At 34.5% G+C, this 13,210-nt stretch overlaps 1 protein-coding gene across 1 annotated transcript in view; it reads left to right on the top strand.

Moving 5' to 3' along the window:
• Nucleotides 1-13,210, top strand: part of MARCHF1 (membrane associated ring-CH-type finger 1) — a 160,111-nt gene that overhangs the window by 98,145 nt on the left and 48,756 nt on the right. The window contains exon 3 of the mRNA XM_080344224.1: nucleotides 12,885-12,935. Within this exon, the coding sequence (XP_080200350.1) occupies nucleotides 12,885-12,935 (51 nt within the window). The remainder of the gene's footprint in view (nucleotides 1-12,884; nucleotides 12,936-13,210) is intronic.

Here is a 13,210-nt window from a genome sequence, read left to right as displayed (position 1 = left end):
AAAAGAACACATACCAATTATAGCCTATGGAGAAGTGCACTGTAATACTGAACTGGAAAGCTAGTACAAATATGAACTCAAAGTTGCATGCACTGCAGCAGTTAAAAAGCAGGAATTTAGCTTGAAGTGCAGTGGAGAAGTGACGTGAAGTGGTGTAAAAGTATCATTTCTTCTTATGTTTAAAGTGGAAGAATAGACTCTTGCCAATGACTGAGCATCTCAGAGAATGGATGGGGATTTCTTCCTTGCATCTGTTAAGTCCTGTAGCTGATTCAGGGCTCCCAGTACTGATTTTTGCAGTGAGAGAACTGAGGGGCTGACAGCTAGGCTCTTTTAATTTTTTTTTTTTAACTGGAAGTGTCCGCTAACGTTTCTGCAATTATGAGCTAATCTCACTTTCTCCTTACATTGTAGAGATTCTTACTGAGCAGTTTTATATACAGATCTGAGAAAGGAAGAAAATCCAGCTGTGCTACTTCTTCCTTCCAGCTAATTGCAGAGGCCAAATACTTGCACCATGAGAAAATATCATAGTGAGAGAGTGACTCCAGGGATATAACGTTGTCTATTGTGTAAGGTAGAGCTGCGACATTTACATGACTTCTCTCCCACCCACATCTTCTTATATAAAGAGCTGTAATACTTTGCCTTATAGATATTTTACATCACAGGGGCTTAACATGTTTTATCTATGTAATACTTAATCTTCTGTCTTTTATCTGGGCCATCTGAGCATGTTTTAATAAAGTTTCCCTGGGAAGAATAATGTAGGGAAGGAAGTGATCTCACCTGGTGCTAACTATGAATTGTGTAGGCTGAGAGAATCTGGGTGGCTGAGATGTTCATGTTCACAGGGTCTGTAGTTTAGTCTTTTGCATACACTGGGAAGGAGAGGGGACTTTCACTGTCCTTTCCAACTAGAGTAAGATAAATTATATCAGATCTGTTGTTGTTGGGGATTGTATTTTCATTTTTTACTGCCAGTAAAATTCTTCTGTCTAATCACAGTATGAGGTTATGTTTCTCTTCCTGCTAATTGGTATTCTATTCAGAAGTTCTGTCAGTTTGTCTCTGATGTAGATGAGGAAGCTGAGTTATGTGCTGTAGTCCTTGGCTGTATTACAGTTCAGTGGTTTTAGCACATCTATTTTCTTTGAATGCAAAAGGTTAATTTTGTTTCAGTGTAGATTGAATCTGGATACTGACCTTTACAACTGGAAAAGAAGATAGATAGAATCATAGTTTAATTAACCTTCCCAACCAGGACACATATTTGAAACATACTCAAAAACCCATATGTTTTAAGTTCTACTGGGATCCTTGTAGTGGATCATTGATATCTAGAAACAGTATAATTGTCCAGAATTAGATTAAAGTAAAAGTTTATTACTGAAGTGATGAAGCATACAGCTGAGCTTGGGAAGAACTAAGGTAAGCCAAAATTGGAATACTGAAATTACATCTTCATGCTTCATCTTTGTTTTGAAATGGGAAGAGCAAAGGAGATACTGAATCGTCACTGTCTCTACTGACATTTTCCCTAACATGTCCTGTGTTCCAACTCTCTATGGTAGTGTTCCAAGGCCCTTCCAAGTTAAAGCACAAGTTCTGTGGAATTCTATTGTGTGAGTGTAAGTTTTAAAAGAAACTAAGCTCTGGAAGCAAGTAAAGAAAAATAAATAGATTTAATCCCTTTACATTGATCTTTGCTTGATCACTGAGCATTTGTAATCAGTTAAATGCTTAATACAAAAATTAGGACTGAAAATTGAATCTGTATCCTTTCTCTGAGGCTTTTCTTTGTACTAATTTTGTCTCCAGTATCTCAGGTTGTGAAAGCCTTATTTTGCTTGTTTATAGCAATAGCTGCCAAGAATACTGCTTCTGTGTAACGGGAAAAAATCAGTTTGAGCTAAAAATATTTTTTAGATCTAAAAGAGAGTCACTTGATTACCATTTGTATTTTTATAGCTATGTAAGCCAATGCTTGCCAGAGTTGGGAGGCCTTTTCCCAAAAACCTGAAAGATAACATGTTGCTAGGATGTTCTATGAACATCATACTGCAAAGTATGGGCCATGACCCAAGATGCATAAGCCAGATCTTCAGTGGACCTTGTTCACGTTTACACTGTGTAAGTCACCAGTCAAATACCTGCTTCAGATACAAGTGGCAGAATATTGTTTATTTTCTTATAAGAGTAAAAACATACTTGAAGTCCTTTCTAACATGGACTTCTGGAAATCTTGAAGTGTACTGAAGACTAATGAAGACTAAAAATCCACAGCATTTATCACAAAGACCTACTGTTGTGAAATGAGAGAAGCTGAGGTATGTGTTTAGAAAATGACAATAGGGATTTCTGTGTGATGTTATTTCATATTACGTGTTGTGACTAAGAAAAGCAGGATTCCTTGGTGATCAAGCACAGAAAAGAATAGAATGGAATCACATACGCTTTATTGTTGCCTGTAGTAATGGGAAAATATGCAAAGCCTAAGGTATTAACTGATATCTAAAACAGTAATTAAAATGTTTCATGAATGAGAGACTAGATATCAGTGATGTTTTTAACAACTAGAGCCTTTGAAGACAGACACACATAAACGCACAGAATATTGTGTGCAAATACTTGAGTCAATTACAGTGTCAGGATTTTACTCCCAACACATTAGTTTAAATTCTATGCAGTAATTAACAGATATGAATAAAATAAATATAGTATGTTCTATATTCTGTTAGGCAGTTATTTATAGCCACTCTGGGAAAGTTTGAATTATTGTCTGTCCTAATTATACCAAGGACTTTTTTTATTAGGCATGAAGGTCTGACTGGGAGGAATTAACAACCACCTACAATGTCTTTGCATTATAGCCTTTTTTATTTTCTTTTTTTTTTTTCTTTTTTTTTTTTTTTTTTTCCCGTTCATTAATTTATTAGTCATACCTGGAATCAGAAATCATGCTCTCAACAGTAAAATTTTCCCTTGCCTAAGACAGCGTAGCTGTTTCTCTTCCCCAGGACAGTCTCCCCATATTCTCTCCCAGTGTTCCTCTTTCCACCTGAGAGATTTCTGTTAGAACACAAAATCTGCCAAGAAGGAGTAACCAGCAGATAGTGTGCTTTATATGTCCCTCTCTCAACACATCTTTGAGACTTAATATGTTGATCATGTCTGTCTGGGAATAAAAGACCTGCAGAAAGCTTCTGCCATGAATATGTATGACTTACTGGGCAAGTCTGCTAAGAAATAGGTATATACTATGTTCCACACTTCTTTCTACCTGCATTATTTTAAGTGGGAAATAGGATCAAAATTTAGCCTTTAATTAAGCATTAAAGTAGCTTTAAAAAAACAAACAGAAAAGATTTGTTTAATAGTTTCACTCAATCCCCTGACTGAATAAATGAATATATAGCAATAGATATACGGAAAATAGTGGAAAATAGGAAAATAGGATCAAAATTTAGCCTTTAATTAAACATTAGAGTCGCTTTAAAAAACAAACAAAAAAATTTGTTTAGTAGTTTCACTCAATCCCCTGACTGAATAAATGAATATATAGCAATAGATATACATGTGAGTTCTAAGAATAAATCAAATTTACTTGTAATTTCTACAGTATCTTTCATGTAATGAATACACTGAATATTACAGAAGGCAAAGCAAAAAAAGAAAGAAAAAAAAACTGTGGCCTGGATCCTGAAACTTGCTGTCCGAAAACATTCTGAAACAAGGATCTAGTCTTTGTCATCAGATCTCCTCAAAAGAGTAAATGACACATTTCTGGGTTTGTGCAGTAGTAAACTACTATTGATTTCTGCTGCTAACTTCTTTATGAGCAGACTCAGTAACTTTAGAGATGCGAATCAGAGAACGCTTACTTGTAAACAAAAATGATCATTTCTGTAATAAAGATCTATGATGGCGTATATGGAAACTGCACAGTTGGAAAGTTTCTATTACCTTGATGGTAGATCACATCAGTTATGAAGGGTGATGATCATTGAATCAAACTACATAGAAATAAGATTTGAATTATCTGAAACAGAGATAAACAGCTGTGGATACATATTTTAACTTGAAGGTGTTTTTCCTTCAGATTTTCTATATATTTTAGTGTGACTAAATATATCACTCCACGAACTTTAGTGTAGAGGTTGGTTGAGAAGAATTTTTCTAAGAATTTTGTTGTTCAAGCACTGAAGTTTACATTTTGCTTTGATTTTTAAAGAGAGAGGAGTTGCAATGTTCCACAAACTATGCAATGACTAAACTAACGGGTAGATAATTAAATAGAACAATAAGCCCAAAACTGTTTATTTCTTAATCTCAGATAATCTAGCATTAAGATGAATTTTGGAATTTCCAGAAGAGATAGGAAAGATGTTGATAAATGCACCTGTGGAATCTATGTGCACCTCAGATTCAACTGGCATAAAATTCTTTCATGTCCTTACATTTGTTATTTTCAGCTCGTGATTTTAGGATTTCAGACATGCGAAGCACATAGTGCTAAGAGCTGTGGGCCTTTGAATCTGAGCCTGCTGGTACAGAATTAAATTGTTCAGCTGGTAACATTTCTGATTTTTCAGCTGCATCCAGTGGTAGCAATCACCAGAGTTCAATGTAAATTCTCTTAATCTCACTCTTATCTAATGTCAGTATTTTCTGTGAGCTCTACTATTCTGCTTACAAGCACATTTCTGTTACTCATGTGAAGATCCCTGAGATACAGGTTTTCTGCAGATCAGAAGCCAGGTGTATACTCAAATAGTATTGGTTTTTGTCCAGTTCTACTTCCACTATTTTTTCTTAATGTTATTACTTAGTACATAGGACTTATGATTAAGAACTTAGTTATTTATAATTTTGCTTCTATTCTTATTGCAGTTGGGAATCAGGAGGTTTGGGCTGAATAATGAGTCAAATCAGCCAATGAAAGGTGGTACCTGTTCTTCAAAAGGTTTCCATTCCTGGATATCCTTTAGGGGACTGAGGAAAATATTATTTCCTTTCATGTTCCCTATTACTTGAAGGACTTTAAGTTCTTGTTTTAAAGGGATACAGAAGACATAAAACTTGTAATCAGACAAAAGGTATGAAAATGGTGATATTTGAATGTACAGTATCAAGTAATGTTTTATAGTTCTGTTGTAGTTGAGGCACTTTGACTTTGTATTTTTAATTAATCCTTTGTCCTTTGATAAATATTTTGCTGTTAGACAAGTAGTTGGCCACCCAGAGTCTTTCATCTCTGGTCGTAGTTTACTACAATCCAGCAGGTCACAATAACTGGCAGACAACAAAGTGGCCTCTGAATTCTGGCTTCTGAAACAAGTTTGTCTTTTCTATTAAAAAAATTGCCTATAGTCCTACTTAACAAAGGCAAAACCAAATGCATATCATACTATGAATTAAAAATTGGATGACATACTTCACAGACAATTATCTGTGTCTAGTTTCTTGTCAAAAAATACCTAGTCATTAAGCCTTGCAAATATTTGTTTACTGACCACCAGGAATGTTCATACAAGAGAGACCAGATGTTTGGGGAAACATCCTGAGGGATGAGGAAAGGATGTCACTCACAAGCAAAATATAAGGAGCACTCAGGCTGATAATTGAATTAACATTCATTGGAAATAGTGATGAGAAGAGCAAGTCATCTCTTCAGACTCACTGTGACTTAACAAAAAGCGAAGTTCCATGATCTACTGGGAGCTTTGGAGAATAAATATAGTGGCTAGTGTACTAAATTTGCCATCAATACATGATAGAATGACAAAAAAGGTCTTTATTGATCATGGACGGAAATGCTTAAATACATTATCTGTGAATTGTAGAACATGTATATGATAGTACCATTTAAGAATGCTGCAGTGCAATTTATTGTTTCTGCTCATAATCAATAGAGACAAAATTATAATTTGATGTCATAGTGAGGAGGATTCTATTTCACTTTCTTCCTATTTGTGTCTAACCTGTTTAAGAAGGGTAACACAGTGTGAAAATAAGTGATAATTAAACAGTGGGTTTATTTCATATTTGAAACAAAGATGTACACAACATATATGTGTCACACGTATGTAGAAGTAATAAAACAAAGTTGAACTGGCAGTCACATGTTAGCAAAACAGATTAACAAAGCCTCCAGACTATTTTTTACATTTGTATTTTATAGAAAAACAAACAAACAACCCTCCCACCCCCAAACAAACAAACCAGAAAAAAACAAAAACCAAAACTGGTGCTTGTCTTCATTTTCTATAGCTCAGTAATGCCAAGGTAAAAAGTGTATAAAAATAACATTTACAATTTTCCAAGGTAAGATATCTTTATCAACAACACCCAAACATAAAATCTCCTACAGCATGTCTCCAGTAATAAATGAATGTAAATCAAGAGTTAGTGCAATCATGCAAGTTGTTTATAATTGTCAGTAAATTTTGACTTTATCAATGAAGTAGCAGAAGTTGGTTTTGACAGGTGAAAATCTATCAAAAATTATATTTCTACCTCTTGCAACTAAAGTTTTCTGATTAATGTAGTGCAATGGAAGAAATTAAACAGACTGTAGTTAGACATAGATATAATAATAATAAAAAGCTCTGTATTTTTGCTGAAGTGAGTGAAACTAGGAGGGTATGGAAATTTCACCTTTACTTAAAAAATTGAAACAGTCATGTGAAATTATGGGTTTTTTAGAGTATGTTAACCTAGAGACTGGTTAGGATATTGGTGTCCATAGTTTCTAATGGATAGAGTCATTTGGAAATGGACTGGGTTATATAATACTGATTTATTTTTGAAAAGAAGAGCACCATGAACCTCCCTGCCAGTAGGTGCACTTCACTGTGTTGCCCCAGATTGGAGGAGGTGGAAAGGTCCTCTGGCACCAGGCTGTTGCCACACAACAGTATATTGCTTATTACCCAAGTCTATCCTGAGCAACATATGCATTTTGGCTCCTAGTAGGGATAAGTGGAGACATTAATCAAAAATATGATACATTGTATCAAATGATGGAAAATATTGATACTTCTTATTCACATTTGTTTTGACAAATCCCCTCAGTTCTCTTTCGTGGTTTAATAATTTGATGCTCTGGACATAGAAACATACTTCAAGTCAGGCTGTTATAGCATCTTGTCTGCTTCAAATACACTTTCTGAAGGATGTTCTGTTGCTGAAGGTTATGTAGGCAATCTGGATTGTTGGTTTCTTGGGTTTTTTTTTTTTGTTAATGTGCTGGATCTTCTTATAATAGTGTACATTGGAAACTTCCCTTGTGGTAACTTGTTCAAATGCTCAGACCTTGAATTTTGTGGGGCCAGGACTGGATTGTTGCACTGCATTTTATTGACTTGGATGAAGAAGTGTGTAATCTGCAGCAGAAAAATGTGGAAGACAGTTCTTAGATCAGTTTAAGATTTGTTAGTTTTTTTCTTGTATTCAGTGAGGGAAAGGGCACGATCTCCTTCACCCTTCAAACTGAATCAAATTACTCCTCTTGATCTGCAGGCGCAGAAGGAAATTAGAGCCACTTCCAGCGCTCAGTTCCTGGTTATCTTAATTGCAGTAGGAACAAGTTCACTTTGCTCCTATAAAGCAGGACATGCTAATGAGCAAGACCCTTTGACTTCAGTGTGTGGTTCCGTTGTTGTACAACTCTTGCTTACCTTTATATGTTGATCTTCTGAAAGCCTGGCCTTTTGTATTTTCTGTTTTGTTCCTTTAACCTCATTCTCATTAGTATTAGGCATTACTAGAAATCATTTTCTGATAAAAAAATCTGACTAGCTTCTTGTCTCATGATCAGTCAGGGTAGCTACATGGCACATTGTCTGTTTACTGATTTGTGTTGAACTTGTTTCCAACTTCATGATGGTTTCATTTGTAATTTTGGCAAGGATTTCTAGGAACTTTTCACTTTTGCTAAATATGGTACAACAAAGTAAAATCTGGCTCTTTATGTGAGCTATTAAAGGAATTGTACTGATGTCAGATGAGTGTTTAGTATGTGCTGTTTTCTGACTGTATTCTGTGCATGTCTATGCTGTTCTTCAAGGTTGATTCAGTGCTGTTTTGTTTGTTATTTTTTTAAAATAAAATAGTGTATTTATTCCCATTTTTAAAAAGCTCTTGACCCTGTACAGGCAATACAGAGAAAAGAACCAAAAGTTGTAACACGGAAGTTGTCCATGTAATTGCAGGTAGAAGCATCACTGTGAAGCCCTTACATTGTAACAGCAAGCATGGTATTGACTCATCTTGGCCTGTGATGGAAATTGCTCTGATCCTCATTAAATTGAAATTAACATTTACCACTCAAAAGGATGGTGGATGAGATTCTGATATATTTATCATGCTCATTAGCAGATTACGCTAAACAAAAAGCTGCTACACTGAGTCCAGTGAGACTGATGTGGTGTAAGATAGTATAAGATATGAGAGGAAAGGAACCCAGCCCACTAGAGATGCTAGTGCAAGAAGCAGCTGTACTTAACTCAGTGATATGTCTGTACCATGCAGTTGGTGGTACTGTAGATGTTTGTTTGGAGGAAAAAATGGTGAAGAAGAAAATAACTTCAGAAAATATTTAATTCTCAAACTTATTGCAGTGAAAGTATCAATGTGCAAATTTTATGGTCTCATGTGCTGCGAATCTGACCACAAAAATATCTTAGTTGCAAAATAAGTAATAGGACATATGACAATTAAAGCACCTGTACATTATTCTTATGTAAGGTTACGCAACAGCCCACTAATAGGGAGGATCCTCGATCATTGCTATGCTTTCTTCTGCCCACATACAAATATGGAAAATATGCAACTTCTAGGGTAACAAACCTAACTTCTTTGTGTCACACTGGATTAAGTAGTCTACTTCCACAGAGGAGAGTCAGAGTGGCATGCTTGAAATGCTTCAGCATCCTCAAAATCCTTTGGGTTTTTTTGAGGTAATCAGCTGTTTTTGTACAGCTGTGCTTTACAATGTAACCTTCAGTCTGTTAAGGTTTACCTTCTCCAGAGGCTTTTTTGCATAGTGACTTGTAAGTGATTTGACATGAATGTAGAGCTTCTTAGTGAAATTAAAATTTATTACAATGACAAGTTATTAGTTTACAAAGAGTGATTTCAAATACAGACTTAACTACTAAAAATTTTATATGTGGTGATTTAGTGGTATGATTCATTTATAACAGGATTTATATGGCTAACTGTTGAATATTTGAAAGTATTAAAAAATTCAGCTAAAATATGTAACGACATAGAAAAGAATTCCATGAATGATAAAACATGACTAACAATTCATTATGAGCTGCTTTCTCAGTACTGTTTTAAGGCTAAAATCTGCTTTGAGTTTTTTCTAAGACTCAAATTCTCTACATCAAAGCTGTTTAGACATTGTGAGTTATTCTGAAAGATGTTCGGATGCTGTCACCAGCAACTGATTTTCCCCTGTCCCTCCTTCCTATAGAGAAAAGGCCGTCCAAGTCTGAGGTGGCCAAGAGGTGGGTTGTGTGCTCTGTCAGTAGTAACATTGTGATTATCTTCTTGTTATAAACAGCTGTAAATAAATAGGTATATACTTGTATTTGTTTTAATAATTAAGACCTCCAACACAAGAAACTGTGAATTAGTTTTTGAATAATGTAACAACAGCCACACTATGGGAGACAGTGTTATCCTGGTTCTGGCCATTCCCCGTAGCAGATAACTAGAAGAATAATTAATACTTTTACATATCTATATACATATAAATACATTCATAGATATTAAATGTTTTATAGACATATATAGATATGATGTATATATGAATAATATAAAAACATTATACTGTATGCATTTTGTTGATATTTCATTTAATTTTAATAATAGGTATTAATAGGTATTATTATTTATATTTTATTATTATTTTAAGCAAGGCTTGCATGCCAATGTGTGAAGCAGCATTTTGCACCACTGGGATACAAAGATTAGCAACCATATGAAAAAAAAAAGAAAGGCAAAATATTTTGTGCAAAGGTTTTTGTGGTGGTGTTTTTTTGGTTTTTTTGGGGTTTTTTTGTTTTGTTTTGTTTTTTATGGGCGGTGGATTGGGGGATATATGTGACAGAATTTGTTGCTTAAGATTTGCCTGTGAGTTGAGATATTGTTATTAGTTCGTAACGCTATCGTGCACTCTTCAGAGAGGTGAAGTACAATCCGTTAGCAAGCTGCCTGGATCAGCCCAAGTGATGCTCAGAGCCAGAGCAGACCACGGGGCAACTAAAGGAAAGAAACCAGACAAACAGATTAGTTAGTTTACAATGCGCTTTGCTGCTCAGCAAGATCATTAACTGTGCATATGAAATTTTAGCATGAGTCAGAAAGCAACCAGCAATTCTACTGCTTTCCTCCTTAGAATGGGAGCCTGAACCATTCACGGGAGTATTTTAGGAAGCTGTTGTTACTACTACTCTATTTATCCTCTCGCTTTAATAAAAATACTGTTTGTTAGCAATGTAAACCACATCTGCAAGTTGGGAAAAACTGTATCTTTAAGCACCAGAAAGTTTAACAAATGTTTAACAGGCTGGTCACTGAAAAAAAAAAAAATTAAAAGAGCAGTTCAACAACCCAGTCTTATGCTGAAATGATATTTTAAGAAGTGGTTTACTGACACAAGAAGAGAGACATACATACTATTTTATTTTTAATTCTTTTAATTCCTTATTGCAACCAGAGTTAGTTTCTTGGTATGATATGTTGGGACAGGCACATATAAACATTTCTCCCAAAGCAGTTTCCTGATCATGTCATCATCTGATATTTCGTGGCCTTATTTCTCTTTTGTCTTTCTCCCAGAATTTATACTGAAGGTTAAATTTCTTTTACAATTATAGCCTTGTAAATGATCTTGGTAAAACTGAATTCTTAGGAAATTTACAAACATAGACTGATTTTTCTCGATATTACAGTGGAAAAGTTACAGGAACTTGTTTCTGTGCTATAACAGTTTTGAAGAGCTGCCTGATGAGTGTTTGCAGAATGTGATATAGGAGAGAAGAGATATTTGCGGTATAAAATATCTGGAAATAAGGAGTGGCATTCCAGTGTGAATTTTGGATTGCACAATACAACATACAACCTGAAAATCTCATACCTGTCATGGCCAGAATGAGTCTTGGCAGGAGGTGTTTTGCTGCTTGTTTCCTTTTGAGGAAAAGACAGTTTGATAATTTTAGCGAGAGATCCTGCTGAATATTTTGTTTTTACTCTGCTCAAGGGCCAGACCTCTGTATGTGTAAATTCAGAAAACTTAAGTCAGAGAGATCAAGAATCCTAGGTAGAGACATTAAATAATGTCTGCATGAGAAGTGTTAATTCTAATAGGCAGATGCTACCTTCCTTGAAATAGTGTTTTTGAAAAGGCATGATAAGACATTTCCCTGATGTATGTTCAAACATTTATAAATATTTTTTGCACATTTCTTCAGATATAACCTTTCAAACATAAATTAATATTGAATGTGGGGAAAAAGAAATCTTCTTGTTAGTGTTTAGCAAGCTCATATGAAAAATGTTCTTCAATAAAGATAGTTCCTCTGCACTTATATTAAGAAAATGAATCATTTATTCTTAACCATGTGAACACTTCGTAAAGATAAACCATAAAAATGTGAGCACACAGCCATTCTATAAGGACACAGTTCAAGAGAGATTTTGCTATAACTTTTCTATTTTGTTCTTTCTTTGTATGAACAGTCATGTGAGTTCAATGTAAACTTCAAGAATTCTGTGTGTGATTTATGTACAGTTATTTAGTGCAACATTTTATGTTTTATTTATATGCTCTTCAGGATAAATCACCACGAAATACCTGAACTTGGAAATTATAATTAAATTTGTTTATTTTTTTATTTTCCCAAAAGCTGTTGAGCCAGCACTCTTTCTCTCAACTTGGACTATTCAGTGGTCCCAAGTAGCTTGTAAAACAAACTTGCATAAATGGATCTAGTTCCACCCCTTCTAGGTAAAAATCAATCTCGTTTATATGAATTTTTCACCTGAGTATTTGAACCTACATTCTCAACGGTGAGAAAAATATTTCCATGACCTCCCTAAGATATGTGCATTTACCAAGGGGATGAGCACTGTTTTCTAAATATCTTTTTCAATGTAAACAAAGCTGAATCTCTTGCTGGGGAAGTGTAAATACTGAACAAGTTATCGAATCACTGCTTCACTACCTCCTCTTGGAAAAAAAAAAAAAAAAAAAAGTGCTATAAAAAAAGTAGCTATTCAACATATACTTTATTAGTGGATTTCAGGCTATGATGTTGGTTTGTGTGTATGTGTTTTTTGCATGAACGAGAGGGGATGGAGGGATTACGTGTTAAATTGAACTACACCTATGACTACAACAGTTTGTTGTTTTTATAACATGCCTGGCCAAGAAGTCATCTAGTACTGTTTTAATTTTCCTGCAAGGATGAATTCAACTTTTTGAGCAGGGATGTGTCCAGTGTAACTAGGTGGATTTTATTATTTATCATGAAATATTCCTCTTCATACAAGAGCACCAGTTTTCATGAGAAGCTGTGATGATACATTAATCTTTCACTCAAATGTTGTTTAAAACCCCGCAAAATAAACCAACAGTAATTGAGTACTAACATTAATTTCTTACTGAATTTTTTTCAATTTTTACTGATGTAATTCACATGATTATTATAATGGTTTATTTATTGAGCTGTCTTCCATTGTACAGTCAGTAATAAACTGAAGAAAAATAGAGGAAGAGAAACTCTGTGCACTCACAATCCCCAAAAGAGTACAACAGCTTCTTAGGTAGAATTTGAATTACAGAAATTTTTCGTCATTTTATTTTCCAGAATGACAAATCACCGGGGCGTTCCACAAGTCGATCAAGTAACATTTCAAAGGTATGTGAAATATATTTCCTTTGTATAGAATTCAAAGAAAATTACGTTTATGAAATACAGTGCAGCAATTTACTCCATTTAACCATATCTGCATATTTTGATATTTTCTTTATAAACATCAGATTTTAAGTTTTTACTGCCTATCTTTATGGCTACTGTGTAAAATCCCTCTTAAAATATAAATATATAATTAGTCATTTCTGTAATATTTGTAATAATAAGAAGTAAACAACAGTTGCATTTCTTTTCACCTTCTTTCCACAATTGCTTAGTGT

This window comes from Nesoenas mayeri (assembly GCF_963082525.1).
Source record: "Nesoenas mayeri genome assembly, chromosome: 4".
Taxonomy (NCBI): Eukaryota; Metazoa; Chordata; class Aves; order Columbiformes; family Columbidae; genus Nesoenas; species Nesoenas mayeri.
This window is presented reverse-complemented; position numbering and strand designations above follow the sequence as displayed.